The sequence below is a fragment of the Heterodontus francisci genome, chromosome 27, assembly GCF_036365525.1.
Source record: "Heterodontus francisci isolate sHetFra1 chromosome 27, sHetFra1.hap1, whole genome shotgun sequence".
Lineage (NCBI taxonomy): Eukaryota > Metazoa > Chordata > Chondrichthyes > Heterodontiformes > Heterodontidae > Heterodontus > Heterodontus francisci.
In genome coordinates, this window is record NC_090397.1 from 29,033,259 (window position 1) to 29,055,998 (window position 22,740).

The window sequence follows — 22,740 nt, forward strand, 5'->3', positions numbered from 1 at the left end:
AAACAAAAACTTCACTGTACAAGAGTTAAGCAAAGCAAAATACTACTAATTTAACACTATAACTTGAGACATTTATATTTTAAACTCAAAATCCTACAGAACACTCCTATTTGATTTTTACTTCCATCCCAAGACCCCAATACTTTACAGGATCTTAATGGTTTGTTCACTTCTCCTGGGACCAATCCAAAGTGTACCACAGCTCTTAGGATTTCACTTCAATTTCCTTAATTTCTCAGCCGTCTTCTGAGATTTGAGATTTCCTGTGGATTCTCCCTCTAGCTTTGGCTAGCCAAATCTTACAGTTCACCTTCAACACCTCACGAATCTGGATTTCCCAGCTTGAGCATTGGCCTGTCTGATGGCCTCTTTTTTTTTCCTGAGCTCAGCTGCTCTCAAAGCTTTCCAAAAGCCAACTGCCTGTCTGAAGCCAATTCACTGACTGTCAGTATCAGCAAACACACAGATCAAAACACCTGACCCAAAAAGGCCTCTCCATAGCAACTTCTGTCTCCATAGCTAGTGGTACATATGGGATGTCCCAGATAGCAATTTAAGCTAATTATTTTCAACTCCCAGATCATCTGTTTGATTCCTGATACCCAGGAGAATAATTGATATTGCTAACAATGACAGAACAAATTCTCCTAGACTTATAGGTTCCAACTGCCCATCTAAATGAGGCCACCTGTGGTTTTTATGCCTTCCACCTCTAACCCAGTCTCTGTAAGCATTGATAGGAAGATTTTTGAACTTTCAATCTTGTCTTTGTGCTGGGAAATCCTATGACTAATTTAACCCCTGATGACAGCAGCTGCAGATGCACCATCTCCATACTTCCCACTATGACCTTACTAAATAAACTCGGGCTACCCTTTAATTTGTAACCAGCCCAGGTTTGTTAGTCAGTTCCTCAAACCAGGTGTTTTCATGTTGTGTTAAAAAAAAAATTCTAAATTAAAAGTTATCTCAAAATTATTAGTACAAACCATGAACCAGGTGATCGTAACAGTATTTAGACTATGGAATGCAGCTGTCAGAGGGGATGAAATGGGGACAGGCATCTGCTGTTGGCTGGATTCCCATAATAATAAAAGAGGCCTTTATTCTTGCATGCCAATTCAACTATCTATCATGAGGTTTGGAAATTTCTTTTAGTCAATCTACCAGTTCCCCTGATAAATCAGAATTTAAGCAAACTGAATAAATAAGTGAAAGAAAACCTGTAAAGTTGATCATAGTTCTTTTAAAAGTAGTTTTGATGGCAAGATTCCCTTTGACAACATTATAATGCACTGTTTGCCAGCATTTAATAACTGCTGGAAGTATCCTGGACAAGAGTTTATAAAATAAAATGAAGTATTGCTGAAAATAGAGACGTTTTGTCGAAGCTTTTCATCTTGCACTCATCAGGACAATATAGAAGATGGCCTAAGGCAGTCATTTACAGCCCTGAAAAGTGCCCTGTCTACCTCAGATTACCTTGGAGGGGTAATGTATCCCAAGAATTTGAGCAACAGGTGAAACTAGCTGTTTTTCGCTGCTACTATGCAGTAGCAACACGTGTGGTGTTCACCACGAACAGGATGCTGCCGTCAAGCCAAAAAGACGTCATGCCTATCACACAAATGAATAATATGATGTATGAATTTCAACACCAGTGTGATGCTAGGTATATAGGCCGTACGTCCCAAAGTCTAGCGGATTGTATCAAACAACATGTCTCTTCATGATGAGAGATAGTTGAATTAGCATGAGAGAATAAAGGCCGCTTTTTTTAATTATGGGAATGCAGCCAACAGCAGATGCCTGTCCCCATTCCACCCCATCTCTCAGCGGCATTCCTTTCACAATGGGCAAGGTACAAGCCGTACCCAGCCAGCATGTGCTTGCAAAACTCAAAACACAGTGCCCAACATTAGATGTGATTCCCGATTGGACAAAATTTGCTAAATAATCCTCAGTGTGCTAAAAAGTACGCTGACAACCAATTTAAGATTGTCAGTAGGGCTCACACTGTGCTCATTTATGCGTACTGAAAGCTGCATATATTAATACACAGGGTCCTGTTCTTTGCAGACAGAAAGAACATGCACACACATTGCACCTGTGTCAGCTAAACAAGATAAGTGACAGCCATTCGCTGGTTCATTCCTCAGGGCAATGCCTTGACCAATCAGAGTCAAGCTGCATGGTTTAACTTTCAAACAAAGCTTGGCAGTTACCTGTCAGTTGCCATAAATTGCTGCATTCTCCATGGCAATGCCTCTACCAATGAGTCCACTTGCCAACCAATCAACACCCTCTTCTCACAGTATAAATTAGTTGCTTCCCCTTACACTGGTATTCTTGCGTATTGTCCTGATGAGTGCAAGGCGAAAAGCTTTGACAAAATGTCTGTATTTTCAGCAATACTCAAGTTCTGTACTACCAAACGACTAAAGTAAAATTACTTGATTCTGAAATAAACTTTTTAAATGAAAAGATACGCATACTACTATTTTGCAGGTTGTCCTCTTGTCGTCTCACTCATTGGTGCACTGTTGCGAGAATTTCCAAACCGCTGGGCCTATTACCTCAAACAGCTACAGAAGAAACAATTTAAAAGAATTCGCAAATCCTCCTCCTATGATTATGAGGCACTTGATGAGGCCATGGCAATAAGCATTGACGTGTTGGAGAAGAACCATAAAGAATACTACAAGGACCTCTCTATACTTAAAAAAGATGTGAAAGTGCCCACTAAGGTAGGATTGTGGAAATAGTTATCATCAATTCAACATTGATTGCAGATCTGGAAAAATGGATTGCCTTAATTTCTACTGCCTGCTAATCTATGCATGTGATTTTAGAAAGTAAGGCCTCTGCTTTTTGATTGGTAATGGCTGAAGGGTTGGCAGTGGGGGAATGCTGGGAATTTAGCTTGCCCTGGCCACTTTTCTGGCCTTGGCCTACTTGCATGCTGGAGACAAGCCTCTTGACCTCAGCCAGGGAGCTGTGCCAGACTGCTTCAGAATATGAGCTACAGCGGGCCTTTGCAGCCTCTGAGCTGCCTAAATATTTTTCAAGGTTTGCTAACAAAATTCAGGTTGCTGCTCTTGGGGACTTTGCATGCCAACACTGAGAGCAATTGCATCGGCTCCACTTCAAGTAAACCTTCAGGGCACCTCCATAGATTTTTAAATGCTCAAATGGGAATACAGATGTCATTTTAATGTGATTTGTATATAGACGGTTGAATTTTATGCCAACCATGCCATCCAGAAAAGGGCTGGTGGGGATTCAGCTAAGTGTGTCTTTGGGAACTTTTCCAGCCCCTTTCAATCTAGATCTAGACAGCTGTTGCCAGAAAGCCAGGATCTGTGTTTCCATGGATCATTCTCACTGACTGACAAGATATAAACATGAGAACTGTAATGAGGTCTGGAGTCGAGTGGCTCTAGAGGAACAAACTGAGCATCAGTGAACAAGTGGATGATCCATCTCAGCCTCCTTCTGAGGTCCAGACCATCACAGATGCCAGTCTTCAGTCAATTTGATTCACTCACGTGATATCAAGGAACAGTTGAGCGCTGGATACAGCAAAGGCCATGAGCCCTGACGACATCCCGGCTGTAGGACTGAAGACTCATGCTCCAGAATGAGTCATGCCTCTAACCAAGCTTCTCCAGTAAAGCTACAACATTGGCATCTACCCGACAAAGTGGAAAATTGCCCATGTATGTCTTGCCCATAAAGGCAGAATGATTCCAATCCAGCCAATTACTGCCCCATCAGTCAACTCTCAATCAACAGCAAAGTGATGGAAGGGGTCGTTGACAGTGCTATCAAGCGGCACTTACTCAGCAACAACCTGCTGGGTTCACTGCTCCAGACCTCATTACAGCCTTGACCCAAACACATGAACTGAATCCCAGTGGTGAGGTGAGAGTTACTACCCTTGACATCAAAACACCATTTGATTGAGTGTGGCTTCAAAGAGCCCTGGTAAAATTGAAGTCAATGGGAATTGATGGGGATGGGAGAACTCGCCAATGGCTGGATTCATACCTAGCACAAAGTAAGATGGAGATGGTTATGGTTGTTTGAGGTCAGTTAGCTCAGGCTCAGGACATTGCTGCAGGAATTTCTCTGGGTAGTGTCCTAGGCCCTACCATCTTCAGCTGCTTCATCAATGGCCTTCCCTCAATCATAAGGTCAGAAGTGGGAACATGTGCTAATAGGATAATCCAGGAAATTATAGGCCGGTGAGCCTTACTTCAGTGGTAGGGAAACTATTAGAGAGGATTCTTCGGGACAGGACTTACTCCCATTTGGAAACAAACGAACTTATTAGCGAGAGACAGCATGGCTTTATGAAGGGGAGGTCGTGTCTTACTAATTTGATTGAGTTTTTTGAGGAAGTGACGAAGATGATTGATGAGGGAAGGGCGGTGGATGTTGTCTATATGGACTTTAGTAAAGTCTTTGACAAGGTCCCGCATGGCAGACTGGTACAAAAGGTGAAGTCACACGGGATCAGAGGTGAGCTGGCAAGATGGATACAGCACTGGCTCAGTCACAGAAGACAGAGGGTAACAGTGGATGGGTGTTTTTCTGAATGGAGGGATGTGACTAATGGTGTTCCGCAGGGATCAGTGCTGGGACCTTTGCTCTTTGTAGTATATATAAATGATTTGGAGGAAAATGTAGCTGGTCTGATTAGTAAGTTTGCGGACGACACAAAGGTTGGTGGAGTTGCGGATAGTGATGAGGATTGTCAGAGGATACAGCAGGATATAGATCAGTTGGAGACTTGGGCGGAGAAATGGCAGATGGAGTTTAATCCGGACAAATGTGAGGTAATGCATTTTGGAAGGTCTAATGCAGGTGGGAGGTATACAGTAAATGGCAGAACCCTTAGGAGTATTGACAGGTAGAGAGATCTGGGCGTACAGGTCCACAGGTCACTGAAAGTGGCAACGCAGGTGGATAAGGTAGTCAAGAAGGCATACGGCATGCTTGCCTTCATCGGTCGGGGCATAGAGTATAAAAATTGGCAAGTCATGTTGCAGCTGTACAGAACCTTAGTTAGGCCACACTTAGAATATTGCGTGCAATTCTGATCGCCACACTACTAGAAGGACGTGGAGGCTTTGGAGAGGGTACAGAGGAGGTTTACCAGGATGTTGCCTGGTCTGGAGGGCATTAGCTATGAGGAGAGGTTGGATAAACTCGGATTGTTTTCACTGGAACGACGGAGGTGGAGTGGCGACATGATAGAGGTTTACAAAGTTATGAGCGGCATGGACAGATTGGATAGTCAGAAGCTTTTTCCCAGGGTGGAAGAATCAGTTACTAGGGGACATAGGTTTAAGGTGCGAGGGGAAAAGTTTAGAGGGGATGTGCGAGGCAAGTTTTTTACACAGAGGGTGGTGAGTGCCTGGAACCTGCTGCCAGGGGAGGTGGTGGAAGCTGATACGATAGCGACGTTTAAGAGACATCTTGACAAATATATGAATAGGATGGGAATAGAGGGATATGGGCCCCGGAAGTGCAGAAGGTGTTAGTTTAGGCAGGCATCAAGATCGGCGCAGGCTTGGAGGGCCGAATGGCCTGTTCCTTTGCTGTACTGTTCTTTGTTCTTTGTAAAGGCCTGCTCAGATCTGCAAATGAGACTTGGCCCGAGTCCTTTCATTTTTTCCCGTGCCTGACCCGACCCGACCATCAGTTAACCTATCTTCTGTTTTTCACTTTGTTGCTTATCTGCACAAGCTTAAAATAACTGTAACAAAACCACCTTTCAAGTTCAAAATGTACATTAACATTGGAGCCACTTACTGGAGGTGGTGATAGAGGGTGTCCGACCCGGCCCAACCCGACCCGAGCCCGAATGCTGGACCCAGAAGTGCGACCCGACCCGTACCCGACACACGTCGTTGGGTCCTGTTGGGTTCGGGTCGGGTAGCTGGCCTATAGTTCAAGGCAGCTCATCACTGCCTTCTCAAAGGCAGTTAGGAATGGGCATTAAATGCTGGCCTTGCCAACAATGTCAACATCTCGTGAAGGAATAAAAAAGTTGGCTGATTGCTATTGCAGCAGACTAAAATTTGCTTTCCCATATTAAGTTTTTTATTTGGTAGGGATATTTGATATGAACACAGAACTAGTGATCTCCATGTGATGCTCATTTACAGATGGCAGCATTAGATTACTGAGTAGGAAGCTGTGATTAGTGATTTTATGTTGTGGGATGAACAGAAATATCTGTAGAATAGAAATTTTGTTTTAAAGAGCAGTGGGACTTTGATTACATCAATCCTTTTGACAGCTCTTTGGAAAGTAGCAGTGAATTACAGATGGATCAAAGAAAAATGGCTTTTAAAACATCAATAGTAAATTATTTAAATGAAAAGTGTATTCAGCTGAATTTCCACTTAATCTTATTGTTATGGTTCATTTTTAGAAAGTAGTCATCCTTTTTCATGCTTGCACCATGCTTCCAATAAGCAATCCATGTCGCTCGTGATATGGAAGCAACTTTGATAGAACAACCCTCGGTTAACTATTAACCTAGTTTTAGTAAATATGCACACAGCTTTATGTAATTCATCAAACTGAATCGGTGCAAATATCACCTCGAACGGAGTTGCACTGACTAAAGTAACTACAGATATTACACATTAAAAGGATATACCAAAGCTAGGCGAGATGCCACAGTGCACAAGGCAGCATTATAAAATATGTAACAATTTATAAAAATCAATGCATAAACTCCATTTTTCCCTTTGCTTTCGTCTAGTAGAAATGCCAGCTCAAGTTGTAATGACACACTATGAAGCATTCCTTCAGCTGTAAATTTCAAGTTCTTGGTGTCTGCAATACCAGGATGGCACACGGACTCTCTGGTTGTTAAGCACCTGCCAGACTGAGGACCGAGACCATTTTACGTTTCATATCAAGAGAATGGAATCCATTTTATCTCTAAGTGCAACATTATTTATCTATTTTTATCAACCTAACTGAACAGAACAGCTATGTTGATCAAGCTTGTAGTAACATGTCATGTGCCTCTCCTGTCCCTGAAAGATGGATTGGATATTTGTTACCAAATCAAGATGTCAGCTGTGGACCAACAAGTTGTTTTATTTACACAAGACAAATAAATTACCAGTAAACAGTATATAACTCAGTAAAATATGCATTCCCCCTTGGTGCATAAATCAACAAAGATAGTAATTGCTTTTTTCTATGCATAGACCTTAAATCTTAATCTAGACTAACTGTGTTTGCTAACTGCCTTACATCCTTGCAGCTGTTGGCCTCAGATTCAGATAATGACTGCCACTGGTTGTATGTTGGTTCTCGATACAGTTCTGTTACATGAGAACACAATCTTCAGTCTGTTTGCTTATAGAGGGCTTCAGTGAATCAATGTTCCTGACCCCTTTTTAAAAGGTCACAAATAGCTGTCAATCAAAAAAAAAGACATAATCCACATGCTCCTTGTCTTTTGGCGAACTTGGATAAATGTAAGTTTATTGTACACTTCTTTCATCTTGCAGGCTGTTTTAAAAGTGGGTGGTCTCTTTAGTTGGACTAGCTCAGATTGAGGCCTGTCTTTTATTCTGTGTCCCAATGAGTTAGGACCATTCTTGCTGGCATCCTGAAACAAAGCAACAGACGTCTACACCTTCCATAATTGCATTAGAACAAATATCCATGCATGGATATTGAATGTAGCCAATCTTTTGATAATGAAACAGCTTTTCCATTGTCAGCGTAACATTCCACTGATTAAACACTTAGCACTTTAGATAACCATTATATGGGCCTTGACGAAGTTGTCTAGCTTGAACCAATGGCTTTCTGTTAGCAAAATAACCTTGTAAGGCCATGGGAGTTAATCCCTTACATGCTATTTCTGACAGTATAAAATACAAGTTAAAATATTCAACAAAAACACATGTTTTGTCACAGACATGTTCTCAGTCAAATCAGTTTGAGGTTTCTCACATTTGTGTGCATTCTTTTGAATTGTCTTTTATCCAAACACTAGGCACCATGTAGCTTCATAAGGCACAAACTGCACAGCCAGTTCTAATTGAAGAATATGAGAGATTTTATTGATGGCTGTTTGGAAATAATTTGCATTGGGGAATGTTCACCCTGTTAATTGGGAATAAATGATTGCACCAAATCCTGTTTTCCCCCATCGCGCCTGTGTTCACTGACCTAGATTGGCTCCCAGTTAAACAGAGCCTTGATTTAAAAATTCTCATCCTTGTTTTCAAATCCCTCCATAGCCTTGCTCCTCCCAATCTCAGTAATCTTCTCCAGCCCTACAACCTTTCGAGATATCTGCTCTCCTCCAATTCTGGGCTCTTGAACTTCCCCGATTTTCATAGCTGTACTATTGGCGGCCATGCCTTCAGCTGCCAAGGCCCCAGGCTCTGAATTCTCTGCTTAAACCTCCCCGCCTCCCTATCTCTTTCCTACTTTGAGGCACTCCTTAAAACCTACCTTTTGCCCAAGGTTTTGGTCACCTGCCCTAATATCTCCTTATGTGGTTCGGTGTCGTCATTTTGTTTGTTAACACTCCTGTGAAGTGCCTTGAGATGTTTTACTATGTTAAAAGCACTATCTAAATACAAGTTATTGTTTTTGTGGCAAGTTTCATATGTGAATTTTCATGTCGGTACAGGTTCTGTGTATTCTGTGGGAGCTGGATACAGAAGAAGTAGAAGACATCTTGCAAGTGTTTGTCAACAAATCTTTACTATTCTGTGACCGGAACGGGAAATCTTTTCAGTATTACCTGCATGATTTACAATTGGACTTCCTGACTGAACAGAATCACAGTCGACTTCCGGTAGATTTTCTTATTTTAATATATAAATTATTCCTTTCCCTTGATCATTTACTCATTACTTCATTTTGTATATTTGTCTTCTTGGGGGAAGTATCATTTTTAGCTTTCAGCTCTTGTAGCAAATGCATTTTCACAGATAATCAGTATCGTGTGAGAAAATATATAGATTGTTTTGATATTGTGCATGCAATTTTACCCACTGTTGTGAGATTGCAATTTCTTTCTTGGTCAACAAGAGAAACAATGGGACTGATCTTCCACTTTTAGCTAAAATGGGTACAAAAAAGGTTGTGCCATTTGCCAAATGAAATAAAGACATGCGTTTATATCGCGCTTTTCACAATCACTGGACATCTCAAAGCACTTTACAGCTAATGAAGTACTCTGAAGTGTAATCGATGTTATAATTTAGGAAAGGCAACAGCCAATTTGCGCACAGCAACTCCCACAAACAGCAATGCGATGATGATTGGTAATCTGTTTTTTTTTGTAATTTTGATTGAGGGATAAATATTGTTGTGTGATTGCCTTTGAGCAATGTCCCTTTAAGAGCTTAGTTTGCTTATGAGCTGAGTACCAGGATGCAGTCATGTGATTTGGAGCCAGAGTCATTCTCCAGCTGTAACACCCAGAGTAAGGTTCTATAAATAGTTAGCTCTGTACTGTACATAATAGTTGGCTGTTAATAAACCTATTTGAGATCTTCAACTTAACTGGACTCCACGCATCTCATAAATGTTGCCTCAGACAACATAAAGACCTCATTGCATGGTGGCAGCTCCTCATTACAAATATTGGTCCGGACACTGGGGGTAACTCACCTTTTTTTTCCAAATAATACTATGGTATCTTTTACTTCCACCCGAGCATGCAGATGGGGGTCTCGGTTTTACGTCTAATCAGAAAGATGGCACTTCCGAAGGTGCAGCACTCCCTCAATACTGTGCTGGAGGGTCAGCACGAATTTTGTGCTCAAGCTCTGAAATGGGACTTGAACCTAGAACCTTGTGACTCAGAGGCACGAGAGCTACCAACTGAACCACGACTGAGAGATGGAGCCTGTGCGAGGAGGCTTGAAACATTTTTGGTTTGGATCTCACTTGACAGCTGCAGCTCGTTGGTTGTGGGAGGGTCCGGGAGATGATTGGGAGTTGGGTGGGTGGGGGTGGAGCAGCGCTGGATTGGCTGGAAGTGGGCTGCAGTCTTTATGGTTCCTGATTTCTGCTCCTTTTGGATCCACAAAATTAAAGATTTCCTGAACCTTTTTAAGACTGCTGGTCAGACTGCTCAATGTCTGATCGCAATAGGTGGACTATGTGCAGTGCATTCTCCACCTCTTCGTACCTGAAAATTACAATTGTGGCCCACAGCTGGCGAAGGACACCTATTAGTATATTTAAGCAGATTCCTGCCCAAAATAGGTGGACGGGATGTTTGCCCATTTACAGGTTTTATTGTGATTTATTAAAATATTTTGAAATTCTTTGTTGAATTATCTTAAGTTCATATTTTTTTTTCTCTCAGGACTTGCATGCAAAAATGGTTCGCCAATATCAGAAGACATATAAAAGGTGGTTTCCATCACCTTTTGATGAGGATTGTATGTATTGGTACAGTTTTCTGGCTAACCATATGGCTGAAGCGAATATGGGCAAGGTTAGTGCCGTCTATACAATTGCATTCGTCTTAATCTGTAAAAATCAACTTAAAGACTATTGTTCCATACTGAGTATTGCAAAAATAACAATATTAGCCCATAGAGAAAACATGTACTTACAGCAGCCATACGAGTCACAGTGACTCTTTGCTCACTACTTCTGAGCATTAATGACCTGGACTTCTGTGAATGAGGTCAATCTGTGATGACCCTGTTGGTCTTTTTCTTCTCTGCAAACCTCAACTATCAAATCCAGTTCGAATCTTTGCAGCCTTATGCTGTATCAGTTGTCTTAGAGCAGGTGTTCCCCCTCTCTCTCTGCCTGAGGTTGCCACGGCTGGCCATTGTCTTCCCTTACAGCCTGCAGATTTCTCAAAGTCTGTAGAAATTATCCAGAATCTGAAAGCTCATAGCCATTTCTTCTTCCCTACGTGTCTGGCCACAGTTGAAGCACTTGGGCCTTCCTTTGTTTCCAGGAGTTAGCAATTGCCATTCACATTTTCATTTTCAGAGTTACTGGCTCCTTGTTTACGATCTGAGAGTCTGGGAAAGCAAAACCCATTGTCCATCAGGTGTTATAACTTTGCATTCTCTGCTTTTCAAAAGGGTCTTTGATTTGGGTTCCTTGTTGTCCTGGTAACCAAGATTCCTGTCTCGTCTTTAAGCAGAGTTGATGTGAGGTCACATGACTTCTGACTCGATCTTGCAGTGCATTGAAAATGTCAGTTTTTAAAACATAATCATGTCCAGCATTCATCTTTGTTCTTTCTTTTGGGCCTCCTTATCTCGAGAGACAATGGATACGCGCCTGGAGGTGGTCAGTGGTTTGTGAAGCAGCGCCTGGAGTGGCTATAAAGGCCAATTCTGGAGTGACAGGCTCTTCCACAGGTGCTGCAGAGAAATTTGTTTGTTGGGGCTGTTGCACAGTTGGCTCTCCCCTTGCGCCTCTGTCTTTTTTCCTGCCAACTACTAAGTCTCTTCGACTCGCCACAATTTAGCCCTGTCTTTATGGCTGCCCGCCAGCTCTGGCGAATGCTGGCAACTGACTCCCACGACTTGTGATCAATGTCACACGATTTCATGTCGCGTTTGCAGACGTCTTTATAACGGAGACATGGACGGCCGGTGGGTCTGATACCAGTGGCGAGCTCGCTGTACAATGTGTCTTTGGGGATCCTGCCATCTTCCATGCGGCTCACATGGCCAAGCCATCTCAAGCGCCGCTGAGATTCATTCATAACACCATATAAATATGAGTTTTGGTATGGCTGTGTAATAGAGACAAGGGATGAAGGTAATGAGTTTCTGTTCTCTTGCATGTTGAAGGTGCTAAGTGACGGGGGCTAAATCTTCCCTCCATTTATAGTCAGTGGCTGTTTTCCTGTAGAGTGATGTTTCCTATATAGAGTTAGATGATAAAGCTTTGTCAGAAAATTCTTACCTATTCCTAGCAACCAACGAAGAGACACTTTTATCAGACACTTGGAAGAAAGTCCCCCCACTTCTTTCTTTGTCAGAGCTGGCGACTGACTTGGAAAAGAAAGGATAAAATGCATTTTTGAAAAAAGGACGGCACCTAATTTAATCTGGGCTGGGATCTTTAATTGAGTAAAGTTCTCTATATGGTTGATCTTTTAAATTCAGTTTGTGAGTGGAAAAATTATCTGCATGCTTGAAATAGAGATGGTAATGCGCATTACTTCAGAAAATAATTTTTGCATGAAAATTGTGTTAAAAATTGAGTTAATATTTCAAATAAGCTAGTGTATTAAATTTCTCATTTTATAGATTAATAAATTTGCTTTTTCAGAGTTAGGACTTCAGTAATATAGCATGTTAAATCTATAATAGCTTTTGCTGTGGATATTTCAACTTTCCCCATAACTTAAAATATAATGGATGCAGATGAGCCCTTTTAATTTCTACATAGTGCGCTGTGGTAATTATAACTTAATCAATTAAAAGTATGATCTTGCTGATAGTATGTTGGAATAGAATAAGTATGAGAAACTTTATTCAGATGGCTTATATTCACAAGAGTCAATCTAATAAACTGAAATAATAAAATCATATGCATTTTTGTTGGGACCAGTCAGTATCTGTATATAATTAATGAAAATGTAGAAATTTGACTGAGGTTTGGTCCTTTTTTTCCTTCCTTGTTTTTCACTCCTCCATGAAAATAGTCACACTGTTAGGACCGAGGCGGGAGTAATGCACTGTTAATTCAGTCCCATTACTCCACAGGCCATAGCATATTATTAAAACCTTCCCACCTACTGGAAATTAGCCAAATTAAGCACTTTATTAACCCCCAGAATAAAATGCAGCAAACCAGTTATCTTTAAACAACAACAAACTAACTATTAATAAACTAAATCTTAAACAATATTGAGATAAATCTATGTTTAAAGACTTTATAACTTCTTATTCCTCCTAACTCTCATGCACACACACATACATTCAAAAACCAATGGTTAACCGGTTTTAAAAATGATGTTTAAAACTAGAGCTATTTCTTAGGAATAAATAAATAGCTGGTTGTAAGGCCTGTGAATTACCTTCCTGGTTCGGTGAGGTGCCCCAGAGTCGAATAGTCAGATGCCACTCAAAGTCTCCAGGCGAATTTGGCAAATAGTCTATAATGGATAGGCATTCAAAGTACTTCAACTGCAGCAGGTGTCACACAGTTCTTTCAACAAGGAGTATAGCAACAGATCTATTTGGATTTTTAAATTGGCAGTCTGTCAATAGAAACTTGACTGAGAATTCCCGACTCCCCGAAACACAAGTGCAACAGAAAGTCACTCTTGAGGCAGAGTCCTCTTAGAGATTGGAAGTAAAAAGAAATTTGCTACCTCCATCAATGCAAAGATTCAATTTCAGGAGTTTTTCCCCTCTTCAGGCGCGCACAGCCTGTAGGCCAATGTAAATTTTCTGCTGAGGGAGACAAAATCCTTCCTTCAAGGAGCACGCATCGCTGGACTTCCAGTTCAAACTGAGTCTTTACACACAGTCAACTGATACAGTACAGCAGGTGGCCTCTCCTCTCCTGCTGTTGCCTAGGAAACAGCTTGCTGCTTGCACACTCTATGTCCAGAGAATATAAGCGCTTCTTTCACTCTTAAAGATACACAGCCCCCTTTAGCTTTTACAGGAGGAAAAAAAAACACTTCCATGACAACCCATATTCCTTCAACTGATAGCATAGGGTGCTGTGAACTATGACTTCCATTATGGCCTAAGTCAGTGGCATTCTGAGATTGTGTAACAGGAGGCTGTATCCAGATTGAGTGAGCTTGTCAGTAACCTCTGCTGCTGCCTTCCAAAAGATGGAATACAGTATTCAAGATGCTCCATTTAACTGCACAAAATCACTTAAACTCTTGCAATTTGAGCAATTTTGAATACCCAAACAGCACTTTAGATTCTTGTCCCATGCCCTTTTAGTCAAGAGGCACATGTTTGATATCTGAAAATCTTCAATAGCAATTTGTGCTTAATAGGTTGTTTTCTTGGGAGCTAATAATGTGGATTGTCTTTTGCTCTCTAGAGCATGGATTCTATTTTACCTTTCAGTCTTATCAGAGAAAAACATGCTGAATGTTATAAATGGTTTTTCACAGGAGCTCTATTCGCTCATGTTTTCAATGGATTGGATAAAGGCCAAGACTGAACTGATGGGCCCAGCCCAGTTGATCAATGACTTTGTGGAATATAGGCATATACTGGATGAAGAGGTATGTTTCACAGTGACTTGAAATATCTGCTGGTATATATGAGCATTTGCTGAGCTCTGGTTAAGAAAGCTGGAAAAGCATCTATTAAGTCTTTTGAAAGTAAAATACCGCAGATGCTGCAATCTGAAATAAAAACAGAAAACGCAGGAAATACTCAGCAGGTCAGGCAACATCTGTGGATAGAGAAACAGAGAGAATTTATTTCTCTCGCCACAGAGGTTTTCTGACCGGCTGAGTATTTCCAGCATTATCTGTTGTTTAAGTCTAACTGTTGCCCATTGTTTTAAGTTTTGTGTTAGTGGCATTCTCTTGAGGTTCCAAACAATTGGATTCCCAAGACCAAAAACTCAACAAAGACTCTGTTGAGAACATTTGAAAATAAGAATAATAAAAGTAGTTGTGAATATTTTATCATTTTCTCTTGAAGTAGAGTAATGGATTTAATCCCCGCACCTGAGACTTGAGCATATAATCTTGGCTGATACTTCAGTGCAGTACTGAGGGAGTGCTATGCTGTCAAGTGTCAGTTCTCAGATGAGCCCTGTCTGCTTCCTTAGGTAGACATAAAAGATCCCATAGCATTATTCAAAGAATAGCACAACAATTCTGCAGCTATCCTGGCTAACATTTAGCCCTCAGCCAACATTGGTAAACAGGTTATCTGGTCATTTATCTCATTACCATTTGTGGAACTTTGCTGTGTGCAAATTAGCTGTTAAATTTCCCAACATTACAACAGTGACTGCATTTCCAAAGTACATCACTGGCAATGAAGTGCTTCGAGAAGTTTTGAGGTCAAAAAGTACTATGTATATATGAAAGTTCTTTCTTATTTAAAAAAACACTTTGAAAGATGCAGAGCAAGAAAATTAGATTAGATCATGTCTATGGGAAACCTAGCAACAGCACAGGCATAATGGCCTCCTTCTGTACCAACATTTCTATGAAAGAGACACTGGTTAATATTTTGAGCAGTTTCATAAGTACACGGGCAATATCTGAAAACTTGAAAGTAACAAAACTTACCCCAATATTCAAAAGATAAGAATGACAATAAATGAAGAAAGCTGTGACAATGACCAAAAAAGTACTGCACAGATCTGTTTTGGATCTGTTGCTGTTTACACTATTCACACAGCTAAAATGGAGGCTATTGGTCTTTGTAATAAATAACATAGTAATTTTGTGACCTGGGGCAACTTTAAGGGAGATTGATTAGAATTCAGGTAGACATGGACCAATTAGGTTAAGAGTCTAAGACCTGGCTGATGGACTTTAATGTGAATATGAAGACTGAATATGCTGCGTTTTGCACATGATGAAGGTATGCAACAAGGTGTACGTTGTCAAAGGTGGAAAAGAAGCTTAGTATGACTATTGACTTCACTGAAAGTATCTAATTAATTTGCAGCAATAATATGAGCCTTTTAATTATATGTAATGTAAATTATTCTTCTGCTTTCTATTATGTATGGGATTCAATATCTCTCATACGCTGAGTCAGGCACAAAGAGCTAAGTTGCTGCCTCTTGTGCTGAAATTTCTACAATTGTATGCTTATAACTTTACGTCATTGTCGAGATCAGTTGTGAAATTTTGTGGGCAACGTTGGTACCTTGAGCCCAATAGCGATGAGGATAATTCTGTGTTCAAAATTATTTGTTGCAAAGAAATGGACAAAATGTGTTTCAAGTTTTTAAAATGCTGAGAGGAATGGATGATGTAGAAACGTGCAGTGAATTGTAGAACTAAAGGACATATATAAAATTAACAAGTACCCTCCTTGCAGGGGGACAGTGTGTTTGGCATAGATCCAAGTGTATATAGCAAACCCTCTGGATTGAGTTGTGGAACCATGTCTGTTCACTGTGTATATCAATGATTTGGATGTAGGTGTAGAAGGGGTAGTGTTTACATTTGCAGATGCTGTCAGAATGGAAGATATAGTTAATTCTTTTAAAGAGCAAAGGAAACTGCAAAGGGTTATGGGGGAATGGGCTAAAAAGTAGCAGATAGAATTCAACATCAGTACATGTGAGGGGATGCATTTTGGTTAAAAAAAATCAACAGTAATTATACTCTGAATTAAAGTAGGCTCAGTGCTGCAGAAAAGAATTTGGGGATATGATTCACAGAACAATAAAGGCAGCATCACAGGCTGACATGGCTGCAAGGGAAGATAATACAACTCTGTTTTAACTTGAGGGTAGAATATAAAAACCAAGACGTAGTGATGATCCTATGCAAAACCTTAAGTCCTCAGTTAGAGTGCTATGTGCAGTATTGTGTTTCCACACAATAGGAAGGATATTAAGACTTTACAGAAGGTACAGTGCAGATTCATTAGACTGCTACCTGGTAGGAGCAAATAAATCCGAAGAAGGACTTGAAATTAAGTTTCTGTTTTCTGTTTTCATTGGAAAACGTAGGCTATGAGTCGAAGAGTTTAAAACTATGAAAGAATGGGATATGATAGATAGAAGATTGTTTTCAGCAGTTGAAGGGTCAGGAACCTCAGAGGGGCCATAAATACAAGATGAGATGTAAGAGATTTGGAACTGAGGGCAGGAGAATCACTGGAATTCAACAACCTGTATTTATATAGCACCTTTAACATTGTAAAATTTCCCAAGGCGCTTCACAGGAATGTTAGCAAACAGAAATTGATTCCAAGTCATAAGGACAGATGACCAAAAACTTGGTCAAAGATGTAGGTTTTAAAGGAGCAGAGATACAGCGGCAGAGATATTTCTGGAGGGAATTCCTGAGCTTGGGCCTAGGCAGGTGGAGGCTCGACAACCAACAGTAGAAAAATTAAAATCGGGGATCTTCGAGAGGCTAGAATTGGAGGCGTGGAAAGTTCTTGGACAGTTGTGGTGCTGGAGGAGGCTACAGAAATGAGCAGGGGCAAGGCCATGGAGGGATTTAAAATTGAGGCATTGCTGGTCTGGGCGCCAATGCGGATCAGCAAGCACAGGAGTGCTGGATGAACGAGACCTAGTGTGAGTTAGGATCTGGTAGTAGAGTTTTAGATGAGTTCATGTTTATGGAGGATGGTAGCCAAGAGAGCATTGGGAGAGTTAAGTCTAGAGGTAACAAAGGGAATGAATGAGGTTTCTGGCAGCAGATGAGCTGAGGCAGGCATGGAGGTAGGAGATATTACAGAGGTGGAAGTAGGGGGTTTTGGTTATGGAGCAGATATGTGGACGGAAACACATCTTGGGGTCAAATATGATGCCAAGGTTCCAAATGGTCTGTTTCAGCCTCAGACAGTCACCAAGGAGAGGGATGGAGTCTGTGGCTATTAAATGGAGTTTGTAGCAGGGACTGAAGACAATGATGGGAGTGGGAAGATAATCCGTTGTGGGTGGTGATCTGGTTATAACTGGACAGGTAAGAATGGGACCAGGTGAGGATAGTCCTATCCAGCTGGACGATGGAGGAAAGGTGTTGGAGGAAGATGCTCTGGTTTGCCATGCCAAAGGCTGCAGACGGATTGAGGATGAGGTGGGATAGTTTACCTTTGTCACAGCCACATAGGAAGTCATTTGAGACTTTCAGGGCTGTTAAAATGCTGTGGCTGGGGTTGAATCCTAATTGGAGGGATTTAATCATGGAGTGGCAGGAAAGATGGGCATGGATTTAGGGGGCAGCAACACCTTCAAGGACTTTGGAGAGGAAAGGAAGGTTGGAGATGGGATGGTAGTTTGCAAGGACAGAGAAGTGAGTTTTTTTGAGGAGGGGGAGGATGACAACAGATTTGAAGGGGAGGGGGGCAGTACCTGCGGAGAAAGAACTACTAGCAATATTAGCTAACGTGGCCAAGAAGGGAAGTTGGGTGGTCAGCAGCTTAGTGGGATTCGAGTTGAGAGAGCAGGCGGTGGGGCATATGACAAGATGAGCTCAGAGAGAGAGAAGAGAAACTAGAGAAATATGAGTGTTCAGGAATAGGGAGTATGGGAATGTTGGAGACAATTTGGCTTGGTGGGCTGGTCGAAGGGAGAGTGGCAGAGGCAGCTGAATGGATAATCTCAATTGTAGTGACAAAGAAATCCATGTGCTCCTTGCACTTGTTTTTGGAGGTGAGGGTGAAGGTGGCAAGGGATAGATGCTTTATGAAGGTGCTTTCTAGTGGGGAAAAGAAGCTGGGGATTATCTTTGCACTCCAGGATGATCCTGGGATAGTGAGCAATTTTGGCAGGTGAAAGCAGGACCTGATGGTGCTTTATGTCTGGCAACAAATGACTAAACCAGTTGTCTGCCATAGTATTCCAAGTCTGTGTGCCTTGAACCTAAGGGAGCAGAGATGAGGGCTGTACTGGGGGAACAACCAGAGTGAGAGTGTGTAATAGTTTTAATGTGGTCAACGGCATCAAAGGTGGAGGTGAGTGTGTGATTGAGCAGGTTGGTAGCTTCAGAAATGTCATAGTGAATGGAGGGCCAAAGGCTGGAGAGTTGGGAATTTGAAAGTGTCACTGTATGTAACTTTTAGGGTTCCGGGATTAATGGAAGAAATTGTGGCACCGTTCAAGATTAGTGTGGATAGTAGATTGAAGCATTGTGGGAACAGGATGTGATTCTGGTTATTTGATCACATGGTAGGTCAATGGTAACATGGACTGCTGGGACCACATGGCTTGATTCCATGCTGTTTCTCCAGGGGCACTGCACCAGACCACAAGGTGTGGGTTCTAACCTGTGATTGCATGCTCAATAATGTCTTGTCTCAGTCATGTCTTTGGGGCGATGCTCTGGCTGCGGTCTTGTACTACTTTGGACCTGGTTGCAGAGCAATGGTGCCACAGTGCAGGTCACCTACCCATTTCCTGGTTGACAACTGATCGGTGATGTGCTGCAATAAAAAGCTGCAAACCTAATTTTTAAAAAGGGGTTCCTGGGGGGAAAAAACAGCCACAGTACAGAAATATAAACATTTTTACTGAGGGAATCTTTCTCCTTTGATTTCAATGTTAGCTTAGTTGCGTGAAATTCTCAGATATAATTGGTAAGGACGAAGTGCTGTTTAATGCTTACATGGCTTTATGCAATTTATGTAATTATTACACAGGTTAGTAATCTCCCTGACTCATTAGCATATACTGTATTCAAAATTCTTCCCATTCAATATTTTCTAATTTACATTATTTCAGATTATTTATTTCTTTATAAATAGCCAAATTAGGATCTGTTCACTGCTCCATGGATCCTGAAAGTTTAGTTTGTGCAGTATCTAAAACTACTTTGAGCGTTCTTAAATGTGGTAAATCGCTGACTTTCAAAAGTTTATTTGTTCCTCTGACTGCTGTTACGTGCAGAACTGTGCTGCCTGCTAGTCTGCCATCTCTAATTCAAAAGTTAATTGATTTTCGTTAAACTTGATTAGTTACTGTGTCTCATTGCTCTTCAATAATCAGTGCATTGGGACACAATGGACACGTGCTTCACCTTTTAGCAGGAGTGCATTGATGTATTCAGGTGTCTAGTGTGTTTGCACAGGCAGCAGTAAGGGTTAACGCAGTTTTTTTGGTGTCTAATTCAGTAAGTCAAAATGCCTTGCTGAATTTATACTGAATTTGATGAGTGATTTCCTTCTGTCAGATTCTGGTTTATTTTAAACTGGCTCCCCTGGAAGCAGTGTGTACAAGACACTAACTTGGCACCTGGATAATGGAAAAAAATGCATTTTTTTTTGCACTTGACAAGTGACTGTCTCATGTTTGACACTTCATTTCGAAAATGTGTTTGCTGGGAATGACGTGCACAGTACACTAGGAACCTAAATCTCACTTCTATTTAAACACTTAAGGAAGTGGTCCTGGTAAATAATGGCCCTTTTATTTGGGATTGCTGTCCTTAGCTGTCTTTGTGTGCATAACTACTACTTTGCATGGATGTTGGTGAAGTGAGTGAGCCTCCTAAGAGCAGACCCCAGATTTCTTGCCAGTTATGAGGGTTGAACACTCATTCATATTGAGATACATGACAGAGGGCTTTACCTATTTGTTTGTTATGAGGACCGCACCTTCTTGCAGCTTGTAACAAGGGCTGCGTTGTCCTGCTTTTTGGAGAGGGTGGGGTGGGGGGGCTTTTACTCGCTAGTAGATAGATCCAGGAAGAATTGGTTCTTTGGAATTTTGATGCCAGTCGTGGGTTTTGTGGTCTCCCATATCGTTAACTGGATTTAGGAGCAAGATCAATGTAGGGGTGTCCTTCTGGTACAGCCCTTGCTGTTAAGGTGTGAAATTTGTAGAACTTGTGTCGATGCTCATGGATTCTGCTGCAGATGGTGATGAAGGTTACTTTCTATACCTCTTGCTAATCCTTCCTCTGTCAAGAGTGGTTATGTTTTGATCCCAGACCCCTTTCAGGTTATCTGTATTCTGTTTTGTCACAGAGGTGAGCATAGTGCATCGAATGGACATATGTTTGTGAGTGGAGACTGAAAATACATTCCTGGCAGCTTGGCTTGTGCAGGATTCTGCAAATTATTACTGGAGATAGTGGTATTGATTCTGCTGTTGGGTAGGGTGATGGGTCTAGAGCTGAACTCTGGGAGTGTAAGGACAGAGGCTCGGGAAGTTTGCTTTGGGAACACTTGGATAAGAAACTTGAGGAAAATAAGTCGGTCAATTTTCTCATAATAAATGACAGTTGTGTTATGTTTGAATAAGTGGCCAGTCCAGGTCTTCCGTCTACACTTACTGCCAGGATAAGGATGTGCTGCTGTAGGATGATTCTGGGAAGCTGTATGTCCAGAATGAAAGTGACCATTGAGCACAATGTTGCAAAACTTGAGGTAGGCAAATGGGCCGGGCACGTCTCCTGTTTCTTGATTTCTGTCTTTCGGAAAGAATATGCTTTCAGAAGAAATTGCCAGAAAGCAACCTGCAGCACAGGCTGCGAAGGAGTGATCGTCCTCGCAATGGGGTGGTGACTGCAGCCATTGGGCAGTGTGCCTTGGAGGGTGTGGAGAGTAATTTGATGTTTTGCTTTTGAAAATGCAGTCAAACAAGAGCAAGGCGAGTGAGGTTTCTGCGTGCGATGTTGAAGATGGCAATCGTCAAAGTTTCAACTTAGAAATGGCAACGTTCTTTGTCATTTGTTAATGCTGTCTGTGGTGCCCTCCTTGCTGAATCTGATTTGATTGACTAGTCAGACTTTCAGTTCAGTAAATGTCTCCAGTAATTCAAAACTTGTTAAGCTACCAAGAAAGACACTAATTACGACAGTTGTCTGAAGGTCCAAATTGTGGTTAAATTGTGAATTGCTTCAGGATGACAGTATGCAGTTGAATTTCTGTCATTCACATATGAAGAGTAAGTCCAGGATTCCAACAGAAATAAAGTTGCATAATGTATTGAAAGCAAAAATTGTGAATGATGTAGTTGTTGTAATAACCTATGTTTCTAATTAGATTTTTCATACTTATCTATCATTTCCCATTTGCCTGACAGAAGCCTTTTGTAACAAGGATACAGTAACTAGAGAGAACAGACAACAAATTTCTTGTCAGTGGGAAGAGCCCCTGTGGCTATGTTATAATGAAACCTGCCCTTGTACAATATTAAAGGTAAACATATATCACAAAATATAGAGCAGTAATTACCTGAATATTCAATAAAAAAAATGACAAAGTTAAATATATTCAGTAAGGTTAGACTGCTAAGTACTTCAACCATGTGAGACATGGTTCTGAATAAGTTTAAACTGCACTAAATACAACTATGCTTCCAATTCAGCTTCAAATATCTGCAGCAGTTATAACCTTATTGCTATTATTGCTCAGGAAAGAAAAGTATATTCATTGGCAGCAGTGAATAATAAAACTGGAGATACAATTGAAATTCCTGTTTAAAAGATGAGTTTATTTAAATTCAAGGGAGATGTGAATGATTGCTTAAGTGTTAGTTTGGAAATTACCTCATATGAAGTTACAATTGTAAAATACCTTGGTCGTGAAATTGAATACTATGTACAGCAATGAGATTTACGTTATTTATTGGCTTTTTTTAATGTCCAAGATATGTATGGGTTGCTCTTCATACTAGTAAATATCCTTATGATGTTTACAAATTACTTTCACTTGTACATTAAATGGTTACATACACAGCAGGGTGATCTTACTGCGTTTGAGATGATAATCAGACCAGACAGTCAAAGTTTTCAGTTTAGTTCTTAATTGTCTTGCCATTGATAAATATATGAAGAGACATCTGTGTTCCATCTTGTGTCTCAACTTAATATGATTGAGTATAGAGACTGTGATTGTCACTCAGTACAACAAACAAGGTCATATGCTGCTCAGATTCAGGGTTGCCAAGGGAACACCAGCATAACCTGATCCCAACAATAACTGAATTTCAAAAAGGGAAAAGCACTGCCTACAATATGTTGAGAGTAGTGATTTGACAATAATTCTCTTTATATTTGATGGGTGATGTGCATTCTACATGTTTTTGGTCATAGCCTATACTTCTTTGCATATGAGTAAA

General features: G+C 41.0%; 1 protein-coding gene across 11 annotated transcripts in view; it reads left to right on the forward strand.

Annotated features, from left to right (window-relative positions):
• The window catches only part of apaf1 (apoptotic peptidase activating factor 1), a 334,569-nt gene that overhangs the window by 39,808 nt on the left and 272,021 nt on the right, over positions 1 to 22,740 (forward strand). For 10 of the 11 annotated variants that reach the window (XR_010977648.1, XM_068059047.1, XM_068059048.1 and 7 more), the window contains exons 8-11: positions 2,509 to 2,747; positions 8,684 to 8,851; positions 10,376 to 10,507; positions 14,135 to 14,248. Coding sequence is in view for 10 of the 11 variants with exons in the window: in XM_068059047.1 (XP_067915148.1) it covers positions 2,509 to 2,747; positions 8,684 to 8,851; positions 10,376 to 10,507; positions 14,135 to 14,248 (653 nt within the window). In the remaining variant the exon portion in view is untranslated. Of the gene's footprint in view, positions 1 to 2,508; positions 2,748 to 8,683; positions 8,852 to 10,375; positions 10,508 to 14,134; positions 14,249 to 21,702; positions 21,780 to 22,740 lie in introns of those variants that run through there. The other variant, XM_068059055.1, reaches the window with a different exon arrangement.